The 12,712-nt window shown below is 48.6% G+C and overlaps 1 protein-coding gene across 1 annotated transcript; it reads left to right on the top strand.

Moving 5' to 3' along the window:
- The first annotated feature begins 4,516 nt into the window (after positions 1-4,516).
- On the top strand, positions 4,517-6,920 carry LOC142466750 (uncharacterized). The gene has a single exon (XM_075572119.1). It carries the CDS (start codon positions 4,874-4,876, stop codon positions 6,713-6,715), a length of 1,842 nt encoding a protein of 613 aa, XP_075428234.1. The 5' UTR covers positions 4,517-4,873; the 3' UTR covers positions 6,716-6,920.
- The last annotated feature ends 5,792 nt before the right edge of the window (positions 6,921-12,712 follow it).

Raw genomic sequence — 12,712 nt, 5'->3', positions numbered from 1 at the left:
CCCAATAATATCAGGGACTTTATACCCTGATATCCTACCAATAGGGATCCCCAGAGGGAAGGCAAGAAACAATAATTAGAGTTTACTCACCGACCCAGTGGAGATCCCACCCCTGCCACCAACTGAAAGGGTTACTTTTTTACTTTGGTAGGAATCACTTTACTCAACCTAGGGAGATTTGGACAGCACTGGTTTAGCAGTCTCCAAAACACAGACAAATACGAGCTCGGGAAGAGAGGAGACAGACAACAGGGCTGCTGCTTCCACACTTCAAAGTTTTATTCAGTTGTGCCCCGACATTTATACAAAAAACTAAGGGCATGTTAATACATAACATATCATGTTTAACAATGAGAAATAACAAGTTTCTGTAGAGGTTATGTATCTGTGTTTTTGGACAAGGCATTAGTAAATCATTACATCTTGCTTGTGTTTGGCCAGCAGTTTCTACTTCTACATTATAAAGAGAAATACAGGGAATGTTTCTCAAGAACATGCAGCTGTATTGTTTGGGACATTTTACTGCTCTTGTGCTATTGTATAAAAACAAACTGAGAACAACAGAAGTAAATAAAGATTACAATTAGCATAGTGAGTTAATTCTCTCAGTACTGGAACAGCCCGTATAAGGAAGATAAAACTAGCAGATTATATTCACCCTTTCAATCCCTGAGACTTGTAGAGCTGACATATAATTTTAACCCCTTCAATCCCTGACACCAAAGAAGGACTTAGACATTTTTAGCAAGACACAGTATCAAAGTATATTTTATTAAACAGGAATGTTTAAAATGTATAATGCGCTTTGTGCACTCTAACATGAGCGGGGAATTTTCTGAGAGACCAAATGGCTACCAAGTTGGTGCCAGCAGGTCTGGTCTAGGTCCGGACTTGAAAGCAACACTTGCCCCAAGGAGTGTGAAAGCCATTAGAGCAGGATGCTTGGGTGAAGTATCCGCGTCCTGGGATGAATACATGCCATTCCGGTGAGTAGTCACCTCCCTAGACGTAGAGGCACCTAGCCCTGCATGTGGCTTCTGAATAATAAGGGTGTTGGGTGGCAAACTAACACATGCCCTTATTTCATTCTGAAGAACCCACTGTCTGCTTGGAAAGACTGGCAGGCAGCTGATTGGCTGGCTGTAAAATACCAACGCTTAGATTGGCTGTATTATTTCATGAATGAATCTGAAATACTATAAGAAACCCAGCAGCCAATCCGGACATGAGATTCTAAGCGGCAAGACAGCAGCGGGAAATTTGAAACCACCAAAAGATGCTCTGTGAGATATAGCAGCGACCGGATGTCCAGCTTTCCGGGGATAAATTCTCAGAATAGAACGTAGCGGTCGCAGCTGGAACTACAAGCCAAAAACAGTACCAGGGCATTTAATACTATCTCCCGGTCAAGAGATTTCAGCAGCTCCAGAAGTTGTGACTGGTAATTCATGCCAAATTGAGTTCCAGGACTTTTGCGCGTACATCCCGGTAACCTAAAGACTTTGTTTTAAGGACTATCTGAGTTAGGAAAGGTTAGTTTTTTTATCCCAGATCCCCCAGTTAGAGAGAATAGTGTGACCGTCACTTGCCCATGAATCCTGTGCTCAATGAAACTTCACACATTGATGAATTAGAAACAAACTGTGTGATATTCAGGAATAAACAATGTTTTGTCCTTCTTTCCGTCTGCATGTGAGTTTATCACAATTAGATATTAGCCTTGAAACAGTATATAGTGTGCCACATGTTGCCAATTATAGACACAAATTGATGATCAACATTAATTCATAAAGCAATTGGCTACGTTGTTGCTGGCGTTTTACTCACTGTTTGGCGAAGAAGGAACCGGCGGGCCTAATGCCTCTGACCTGTCCGTGAGGCAGAACACCTCTGAAGTAAAAAGTAAGTGAAATATCCAAATGCAGCCACCGGAATCCAGAGCCGCAGCAGGGATCCAAGATACTGCTACAATGTTCCTCCGCGTCTGGTTAGCTGTTTCACCGGGGGAACAGAAGGGGTAATGACATGTTCTGTAGGTCCCAATGACGAATGGCCGGTCAGGCGGCACATACGCAGCTCCACACTACTCCTCCAAAAGGAAAGGATAAAGGAAAATCCAAATACAGCCACCAGAGCCCGAAGCCGCAGCAAGGATCCACGGCACTGCTGCAGTACTCTTCCCCATCTGATCAGCTGTTTGACCGGGGGGGGAATAGAAAAGATAATAGCATTTTCTGTTGGTTCCTGTAAGGACGCCGCCTCTCCTACCTCCCGTGGCATCCCGTCACAGCTCCCCACAGCTCACCTCTCCCGCCGCCGAGGCGCACAGGATCCAGCCCCGCATCTCCTCTTCCTCCCTTTGTCCGGCTGCAAGCACATCCCCTGCAGGGCGTGCGCATCGCCGGGGCAGACTCCTGCATGCGCCTACGCCTGTCAGCCACCTCCTCACCTCTGCTCCACTATCCCGCCCCCGACGGGTGTCGCGCGCACTCATGTGTATGGCCACTCCTGTGGTTTCACATTACCTGCAGCCTCTCACACCTGTCCTGCATACAGCCTCAGCCTTCCAGTGCTCTACCTACGTCTGACCTCACTGCTGGTAGTTCCCCATTGGCTCCTCTCTGTATATAATGCAATCAGCCCTACAGTAAGCTGATTGCTGAGCATAGTCAGTCTCTGGTTGTGCTTGCTACAAGCTACCTCGCAGTCTGCTCTTGTCGTTCTGTACAGACTCTTGCTTCGTGTAAATTATTATTCTCTACTCCATATACGTACGAATCTTCTCCAGTACTCGATTTATCACCCCCCGGGAGGCCTTTTTCCCACTGTTAGGGCGCTGGAAAAGACGCGAGCAGCTCGGAGGAGAAGTAATTGAGTCGGACACCAGTGAGCGTTGTCAATAACCTCTCCTGTTTATTAAATGGTTACAGTCAGGTTTTATAGGCGAGCGAGCGAAAGTGTACACATGCAAAGCTTACTTCCTGTCAGGATTGCCTAGACCTCCTGCCTAGCCATAGCTTCCTTGTCCACTGGGTGTGCTGCTGTCTTCTGTTGGCTCTGGGTTCCTCTGTCTGTCTTCTTGTTGCTCCTGTCTCTGTCCTTTATAGCTTGCTTCCTGTCTGTTGCTTTTGCCTTTGCTTGCTAGTCAGACTCCTGCAGTATGCTCATGCCTGTCCTTGATCCTGACCTGTTTCCTGTACCTGTACCTGTATTTGAGTCTGCTCACAGTAAAAGCCCTTGCTAGTAATCTGGCTTGTCCCTGGTTATTCCTGCTCCCCGGTCTCAGTCCCTGCTCCCTGTTCTTAGTCCCTGTCCTGCCCCGCCTGTCCTGTTCCAGTCTCCTCGTTGCCGACCTCTGCTTGTACCTAACTTCGCTGCCTGCCGCCTGCCTCGGACCCCTGCTTGTACCTGACTTCGCTGCCTGCCGCCTGCCTTGGACCTCTGCTTGTGACCCCTACTACGCTCGTGCTGTTCCGGCCACCGAGATCCTACCCGCCACAGGAGTCTCCCGTGACAGAAAGCAAAGGCCACTTCTGGATCTCGCTGGAACAGATTCTTCTTCTGCCTGCACCCTTTCCTGCCTGCTGCAGCAGACCACATCCGCATGGTTGAAGATAAGTACTTTCGTTTCTTTTTTGGAAATCCAAGTTGGGATTTTGAAAGGTTTTTTTGTCGTTGCTGCTAAGTGTTCTGCAAGAATTATTGCGTTCATAACGAAAAAACATTTTTTTTCTGAGACTAGAACTGTTACTACCGACTATTGCAGCTTTCTTTGAGATGTTTATTTTTGCAAAGGTTTCTGCAGGGTTTTTTGTGCCACTTTCTCCCTGAGAAGAATTCCCTATTATAAAAAAGACCCTTCCCTGCAGTACCTGTTTTTGCCATTTTGAGACTTTCATTACCTGGACAAGAATTGTCTCTGCATTGTGGGTGGGCCACTGCAGATTTTCAGACTCACATTTCTATTTAGGACGGTTACCTTGATTTACTGCTGTTCACAGGGTCTTCATTTCAAAAGACAAAAGTGCTCCCATTATTTTGTTGCTGCATGCTTTGATTTTCTTGCATCTATAGTTTTTCATATGATTGGTTCTAAGGTTTCAGGTTTACCTGCAAGTTCCCCTAAAGTTTGTTTCTCTGCAACATATGATATCCCTACGCCTGATATCAAAGGTTTCAGATTTGACTGCAGGGTTCTCTGTCTGATATTCCTATGTCAAAAGTTTCAGATCTAACTACAAGTTTACTCTGGATTAGTTTCCTGCTGTCTATGATATTTCTATGCCTGATATCAAAAGTTTCAGATTCAACTGCAGGTTTTCTTTGTCTATATGATATCCCTACGCCTGATGCATAAAGATTTAGATGTAACTGCAGGTTTTCTCTGTCTGTCTGATATCCCTACGCCTGATATCAAAGGTTTCAGATTTGACTGCAGGGTTCTCTATCTGATATTCCTATGTTCAATGTCAAAAGTTTCAGATCTAACTATAAGTTTTCTCTGTATTTAGTTTCCTGCTGTCTATGATATTTCTATGCCTGATATCAAAAGTTTCAGATTCAACTGCAGGTTTTCTTTGTCTATATGATATCCCTACGCCTGATGCATAAGGATTTAGATGTAACTGCAGGTTTTCTCTGTCTGTATGATATCCCTATGCCTAATGCCTAAAGATTTAGATATAACTGCAGGTTTCTCTGTCTATGTTTTTTCCTTGCATTTATAATCTCTGTGACTGATGTTAAAGTCTTTAAGGGTCAGCTCTCCTATCTTGTGTCTCTCTGTGTCTAATATTCCTGTTGTTCATTCTAATGCTTCTGTTTTAAAAACACATTTCCTCTTTACTGGTGTCTTGGGAAGTGTGGTTTAATTATGGCTCCCACTCAAACAGTCTTGAGCAGTAAATGTGAACACAGTACCACTGATTCTTCAGAACTTCTCAAAGCAAGGAAGAAGAAGAAGAAGAAGGGAGGCATTACTGTGGAAGTTGCAGAAGGAATTAAGAATGAAAATTTAACCTCAGAGTCTGCATTTGATGAAAGAGATATGCTGCAGCTTAAGGCAACTCACAGACGTAGCCCAAGAATAGTGGAAGAGAAGAAAGATGCTCCTACTCAGACGCTTCAAGCTGCACAGAAAGCGATTGATTGTCTTTATGAACGTTTAGATAAGGAGCAAGAGGCCAAGATTGCACTACAAAGCTGTCTATCTTCAGCAATTGCTAAGTGTGTTCTCCAGGAGAAAGAAAGAGAGCAGTTGGAGAGGGACAGGGTAATCCTGTCAAGTAAGCTGGAGAAGGCCTATGCTGATAATGCGCAGTACCAGAATTTCATGGCTCAAGTTGGCGCAAAACTGGAAGCCTCTGAGGAGAAGAATTGCCACTTCAACATAGAACTACGTTCTTTGAGAGAGATCTTCGAAGGATTAAATAGCAGTTTTGAAATGGTAACCCAGAAGTGCAAGAATCTCTGTGTCCAGGTCAGTGAAGGAGATAAGAAACTCCATGAATTAGGAGAGGAGAAGAAGCAGTTGGCCCAGGAAAAGTTGGATATGCAGACAGCACTGCAGAATGCAGAGAGAGTGCTGCAAGAGGAACGTGTCTCCCTGGAGCGGCGCACTCAGGCAGAGAATATGCTGCAGAGTCAGCTGCGAGAACTACGTGCACATCTGCAGGACGCCAAGGAGAGATGGGTGAATGCTGAAGAGAGACAGCGAGTATTGCAGGAGGAAAGTTTCCAGACTGCCTACAAGATAAAGATGCTGGAAGAGTATTTGAGTACCCAGTGTGTCCCCAAAGAACAGCATGAGGAGCTGAAGGTCACACTGAGCATAACCAGAGCCTCGCTGGAGGAGGAGAGGTCTGGGAGAGCACGGCCCGGTTCTGCCTCCAGCAGAAAGTCTCTTTCAGACTCTGGTTCCACAGAGACATCCCCTCTCAGTCCTCCTGGAGACGTGGGGGAAGTGGGCGACCTGAAGGAGTTTGTTCTGCGCCCCGCGCCACGCGGTGTCACCGTCAGATGTCGGATCAGCCGAGACAAGAAAGTGATGGACCGAGGACTGTACCCCACCTACTACATGCACCTGGAGCGGGACGAAAACCACAAGCTCTTTCTTCTCGCTGGGAGGAAGAGAAAGAAGAGTAAAACGTCCAACTACTTGATATCTATTGATCCGACCGACATGTCCCGGGAGGCGGGCAGCTTTACTGGCAAACTCCGATCCAACCTAATGGGGACCAAGTTTACAGTGTTTGACCGCGGTGTTAGCCCAGCCAGGGCTCAGGGACAGTCAGAGAATGCAGCGTCCCGGCAAGAACTGGCGGCTATTTGCTATGAAACTAACGTCCTCGGGTTTAAGGGTCCCCGGAAGATGGCGGTTCTCATTCCCGGAAAGAATTTCAATCACGAGCGCATCCCTTTCCAGCCACACAATGATTCGGAGAGCCTGCTGTCTAAATGGCAGAACAAGTGTCAGGAGAACATCATCGAGCTGCACAATAAGGCCCCCGTGTGGAATGATGACACTCAGTCTTACGTGTTCAACTTCCACGGGCGTGTCACACACGCATCTGTGAAGAACTTCCAGATTGTGCACGACAATGATCTGGAGTACCCTCTGCCCACTGACAAGCCACCAGAGGTGGGTCACCTTGAGTCGCCGTTTCATCAAGGCCTCCGGGAGGAGCCTGGAGGATCGTCCGGAGAACGCTCCTGAGAGGGGGGAGTAATGTCAGGATTGCCTAGACCTCCTGCCTAGCCATAGCTTCCTTGTCCACTGGGTGTGCTGCTGTCTTCTGTTGGCTCTGGGTTCCTCTGTCTGTCTTCTTGTTGCTCCTGTCTCTGTCCTTTATAGCTTGCTTCCTGTCTGTTGCTTTTGCCTTTGCTTGCTAGTCAGACTCCTGCAGTATGCTCATGCCTGTCCTTGATCCTGACCTGTTTCCTGTACCTGTACCTGTATTTGAGTCTGCTCACAGTAAAAGCCCTTGCTAGTAATCTGGCTTGTCCCTGGTTATTCCTGCTCCCCGGTCTCAGTCCCTGCTCCCTGTTCTTAGTCCCTGTCCTGCCCCGCCTGTCCTGTTCCAGTCTCCTCGTTGCCGACCTCTGCTTGTACCTAACTTCGCTGCCTGCCGCCTGCCTCGGACCCCTGCTTGTACCTGACTTCGCTGCCTGCCGCCTGCCTTGGACCTCTGCTTGTGACCCCTACTACGCTCGTGCTGTTCCGGCCACCGAGATCCTACCCGCCACAGGAGTCTCCCGTGACACTTCCCTTATTCTATGCTTATCTTCGAAGTGACAGATGGAAAGTTACAGTTTGGGAACTCATGGTTTGCCCAGTCTAAGGGCACGGGGGTGCATCATAATTCTTGCTTGAAATGCTGAGACCGTACATAAATTTTAGCTATGCCTTCTTGGTTAAAACTTCCTGTTACTTCATTCCGGAACTATGTCTGAACATATATAGTTCAGAAGTTCAGCCAACATTAAGTGGGTAAAAGGTTAGTTAACATCAGACTAAACGAAATGGCAGTTTTAGTATAGAATGGTTATAGCAGACAAAATGGAGTCCCCCCTTGATACACACATTATCACTTCGTATCAGGGCTCCCGACTTCTGGCACCCTTGAACCCCGGCTCGCTCTATGGACTTCTACCTTCTCCTCTTCTCGACCCTGGCATTGGAGTTCGACTACTCTTGACCTCTCCGACCCTGATTCCGGAAAGTAGCTCTACGTTCTTACTCTCCTGCCCTGCCCCAGGCTATCCACAACTACTCTGCTTACCGTACCCGCCCACGCGGCTGTAGGGTGGCGGTTTACCTGTATCCCCACCTCGGCCTCGTGGTCCAGTTCTGTTTGTAGTGAGCACCCGTGATATTCCCATGACAGTTCCAATGGAGACCAACCGATCAGGCGACACAGACGCAGCTCCACAATGCTCCCAGGAGACAAGGCGTTCTGGGTATTGAGAAGTACTCAATCAGGGCTGTCGGGTTGTTTCTGAGATGGCGTGCCTCCAGGTGATATAATCAGCATAGATTTGTTCAGAACGAAGAAACCGGAGCACAGCCAGAAAAAATGCGTGCAGCTTAGGACAGAGGACCACTGTAGGACTTAGGACAGATCCCCCAGTAAGTGTGTTTTCTTCTTGTGAGGATTCGCCATCCTGGTGGCTGTAACTCATCTCCCATCTTACCCCCTCAACCACGACAGGCACTCAGGATGCACGATACCACGACGTTCCGGCTACACATTTGCGCGATCGGTCTGCCCTCCTGCGGGTTTCGCCTCTAGTCTCCGCCCCCGCTCTGATGTGTGGCGTACCCGTTCGGCCAGCCTCCCCTCCAGATCTGTTCCCAGGCTCCGTCCCCGCTCTAGCGAAGGGCACGCGCGGTTCGCGAGTGATGCGATCAGGTCTCCGCCTTTTGACCTTAGTGACGCGCGCGGGACAGCTCATCCTTGGACCCGCCTCCAGACTTCATTCCCGCTCGGTGGACAGACATGCGCAGTGCGCGAGTGGCGCGTGATCTGGTCGCCAACTCCTCCCGTTGGTTATGCGTGCGGGACATAGCTCCGCCCCTAAATCTAATCTGGCTGCACAATAGGGCGCACCTGCATGACCCAGCAGCCTATCGGCTCCCTCCCCCTTGCTCCGCCATGGCTTACAATTGGAGGGAGGCTCCTCAAAGCTGCAGTTCAGGCTCCCATTTTTTTATTTTTTTTTAACTTCAATAATTTCAGTTGTGCAATCTCTATTTATCTAAAAAACTGCATAGCTGCCGGTCAATTCATTCTCCGTCTATTGATTGGCAAAGTTTGGCGACATCTTTAAATCTGGGGAATGTAAATCATGCTATAGGAACAAGCATGCTTGTTAAAATAGAATACAAGAACATTGGTCTTTCAAAGTTGTTTTTTTTAAAACAGAAAATGCTAAAAGTATTTTTTCTTACTACAGAACGGATTTATTCAAAAAACACACATGCAGGATATTGCATGAACTGCAGCTTTAAATACCTGCTCCGCTCTGTCCCTAATTGCTAAGCATAACCTTGTGTGTGACCCCGTGCTTTGCTGTATTCTGTACCTTGCTGTTTCCTGCCTTGTGCCTTGCCTGTCTTGATCCTGCTGTTGCCTGACATTGCTACATTCATTGGACTCCGCATCTCTCCTCTCCTGACCCGGCTTACGTACAACCATCCTGAATCTCCAATCCTGATCTCGGCTACCTTCGCAACGACTACTCTACACTCTCCAATCCTGACCTTTGCTAAGTACCCCAACGATCCGCTACTCTCCCGTCCAGACCCGGCAAGACTACTCTACACTCTAGGCGCGCCCTCGCGGTTGTGGGTTGGCGTTTAAACAATTCCCTACCTCAGCCTCGTGGTCGCGTATGGTTTGTGGTGAGCTACGCGTTACACTTCTGTAAATTGTAATTCATTGTGTGTATGTCTGTTTCCACAGAATAAATCGCAATTTGTTTTACTTCTTGGTTTTGCTCATTGATATGATCCCGGTATAAAGGTGTAAATTACCTGGTCGCCCATGACACACTTTACTTACTGGTCACAGCAGTGGGATCATTGAGCCTATGTTTTAAAATCCTGCGAGGTCTTATAACATAGAGGGAGACTCAAAGATTGCGAGCTCCCAAACCAAGTAGTAACGTACACACGTTTTACAATGCAGAGAAAACACAGGTTCTCATTGTCACTTAGTTTAGTGTCATCAGGTGAACATGGACAAGCGGTCAGGTCGGTACCGGTCATGGACTGAGCCAGGATTGTTGCCCGATGTGAGAGCTATGGGTTATCAACAGACGGTCGGTCAAAGACTTTGCTTGAGGAGGACTTAGAATCTCATAAAAGTAAGCATTGCTTCACCAGAGTGGGACATACCCTCAGCTGCAGTTGCAGTGGTCACACATCAGCAGGGGGTGCAGGAGGTTATTCCAGCCCAGGTGATGGAAGGACATTGGGAGGGAGTAGGCATCAACATGGATCTTGTTGGGGGACCGGTTTAGGGAGTATGGCTGTGGTAGCCCCAGTGGCTAACGGACTCTCCACACCTGGAATCTCGGCACTCCTTGCCTCATGGGGAGAGAGGGCTACCCTGGATGAAAGGGTCCGGCCGCTTGCAGCCGCACAAGGGAAATCAACCCAGCACTCCCAGCTTGTTAACGGGGAGCAAGCCGCCCCCACCACAACTTTGGCAAATTCGTAGCTGGCACTGACAAGATTGACGGGTTTCTAAAGAACTTTGAAACCCAAAGTAACCGGTACCGGGTGCCAGAATGGGACTGGGTTTTGCGTTTAAACCGTTATTGTCCGGCGCGGCCAAGGAGACTCTCCAGGCTATTCCCGCTTAGGATGGCAATGACTATGGACACGTAACAGTTAAGATGCTCACCCAGTATGCTCTCACCCCAGAAGCTTACCAGGGCATGTTTAGGATGTAGGAGAGACGCCACCGGGAATCCTACATGCGGTTTGCATCCCGCATGGCATTGCAAGGACCCAGTGGGTGGAGGGCTATGGTGCTACCAAGTACCACTTGTTACTAGACTTGGTGTTTCAAGAGCTGCTACTGCAGCAGTGCTCCTTGGACGTGTGGGAGTGGGTCTTTGACCGTAAACCAAAGACCTATGGGGAAGCTGCTAAACTAGCTGACAAGTTTGTTACCAGTCAGGCAGTGAGGCGCAAAAAATGGGCTACCCTGAACACTGCCACTCCGGCCAAGGGAGCCAAAAGCATGCCGCAGTGGAAGAGTAAGGCTGCAGCCAAGCGAAGCGCCCCAAAGCTGAAGAATTCAAGCACGAGAGGCAGTGGTATCAGTGCAATGAACAGGGCACATCAAGCCAGAATGTCCGGACAGGCCGAGGTCCGGTGGACCCCAGCAGGGCTAACACTCTCCAGCTGCAAGGCTGGTTACCCGTGTGCGACTGGCACACGCAGAGGAGCCAGGTACAACCATCCAGCTAGTCCAGCGAGAGGAACTGACAGAGAATCCTGCACTTACAGTCCCGGGACCAGCAGCGGAGACGGAGGGACATCAAATTGCACTGGTCAGGCTGCAATCCAACGATGTCCAGCAGAAGCATTTAATCCGAGTGACCATCGGAGATCACCAGGCAGCTGTCAAGCTGGACTACTGGTTACCCTGGTCTGACCTGATATGGTCAGGCCAGAGGATTTTCTCCCAGGCACAGGGATGCAAGTAACCATGCCGGATGGTGGACAGGGGTAAATTCAAGTTGCCCAGGTATTCCTTGATTGGAGTGCCAGATGTGGCATGAGGGAGGTGGGGGTATTGCCCGGGTTAAATAAGAGGTTCTCCTTGGTAATTACCTGGGGCATGTTATATGTGTGTTTACAGCAGAACTGGCTCCTATTGCAGCGATTACCAGAAGCTAGCATTCAGGAGTTGCACCTGAGGATTCACCGTCCCCCTGCATTTGGGACCAACAGTTCCAGGGGTCTCAGAAGAGACCAGGCAGGTAAGCCAGACTGAGTCGCGACAGTGTGCTGACTTATCTTGCCCATTACATGTTCCTGTTTTCCCCAGGTGGGTTTTCCTCAGGTGGGTGACCAGAATTAGGGACACAGTTGAGGGATGCAGTGAGGTATGATCCAAGCTTGGAGAGCAAAAGGCTCCGGGCGTCCGAGTCTACCTCGGACAGTGGGTCAGATCGGTACTTAAGCACCATGGGCTCTTGTATAGAGAGCAGGAGACTACCAGTCTAGATAGGGTTTGGACTGGTAGGAGACAGTTAGTGGTAAAGAGGGAGTATAGGCAGCAACTGTTACAGGTAGCCCACTCAATACCACTAGCAGGGCATTAGGGGGTCACACGGACGAGAGCCCGGCTGTTGCAGTGTTACTACTGGCAAGGGGCATCAAGGGCCATGGCAGATTTTTGCCGGTCCTGTGATGCCTGCCAGAGAGTGGGTAAGGCGGGGGATCATGTGAAGTCAGCCCTGAACCCACTACCGGTAATTGGGGAACCCATCCAGAGGGTAGCTTTGGACATAATGGGACCCCTCATGATCCCCAGTTGGTCTGGCAAGCATTACATTTTCACGGTGGTGGATTTTGCCACCAGATACCCTGGGGCTGTAGCCCTTGCCACCATTGATGCTAGGGCAGTAGCAAAGGCATTGTTAGTTATCTTTACTAGAGTAGGTTTCCTTTGTGAGATTCGAACTGATCAAGGGTCACAATTCAGGAGTGAATTGCTACTGTGTCTCTGGGATGCATGCGGGGTGAAGCACCAGCGCACGACCCCATACCATCCCCAGACAAACGGTTTATGTGAAAGGTTCAACGGTACCCTGAAGCAGATGCTTCGAGTGTTTATAGAGGCTGAAGGAGAAAGAAATTAGGAGATTGATTTGCAGCACTTGCTGTTTGCCTACCGCGAGGTACCGCAAGAATCTACCAGGTTCTCTTCCTTCGAGCTGCTACTGTCTATGGTCACAGGGTACCCATGTCATGGCGCATGATTTCTTCCAATCATATCGCCTTAAGACACGAGTGCAGAAAATGACATCTTACTGTTCTGGTTTTTAGTCACCTGAAATTGACACAGTAGCATAGTAGCACAGAACTGTACACATTACAATTCATTCATTTCTGCCACGGATACGCAAAGAATTGCACCCAAAGAAACAGTATCCATGAAATTCAAACAAAGCAACCACGATAAAAACGTGT

The sequence above is a fragment of the Ascaphus truei genome, chromosome 15 (assembly GCF_040206685.1).
Source record: "Ascaphus truei isolate aAscTru1 chromosome 15, aAscTru1.hap1, whole genome shotgun sequence".
NCBI classification, from domain to species: Eukaryota; Metazoa; Chordata; class Amphibia; order Anura; family Ascaphidae; genus Ascaphus; species Ascaphus truei.
Note: the sequence above shows the minus strand (reverse complement) of the source record. Positions and strands in the feature narration are given on the sequence as shown.

Bases quoted from the DNA above. Each gene is read 5' to 3' on its own strand.
- LOC142466750 (XM_075572119.1), top strand. From the start codon at position 4,874: ATGGCTCCCACTCAAACAGTCTTGAGCAGTAAATGTGAACACAGTACC.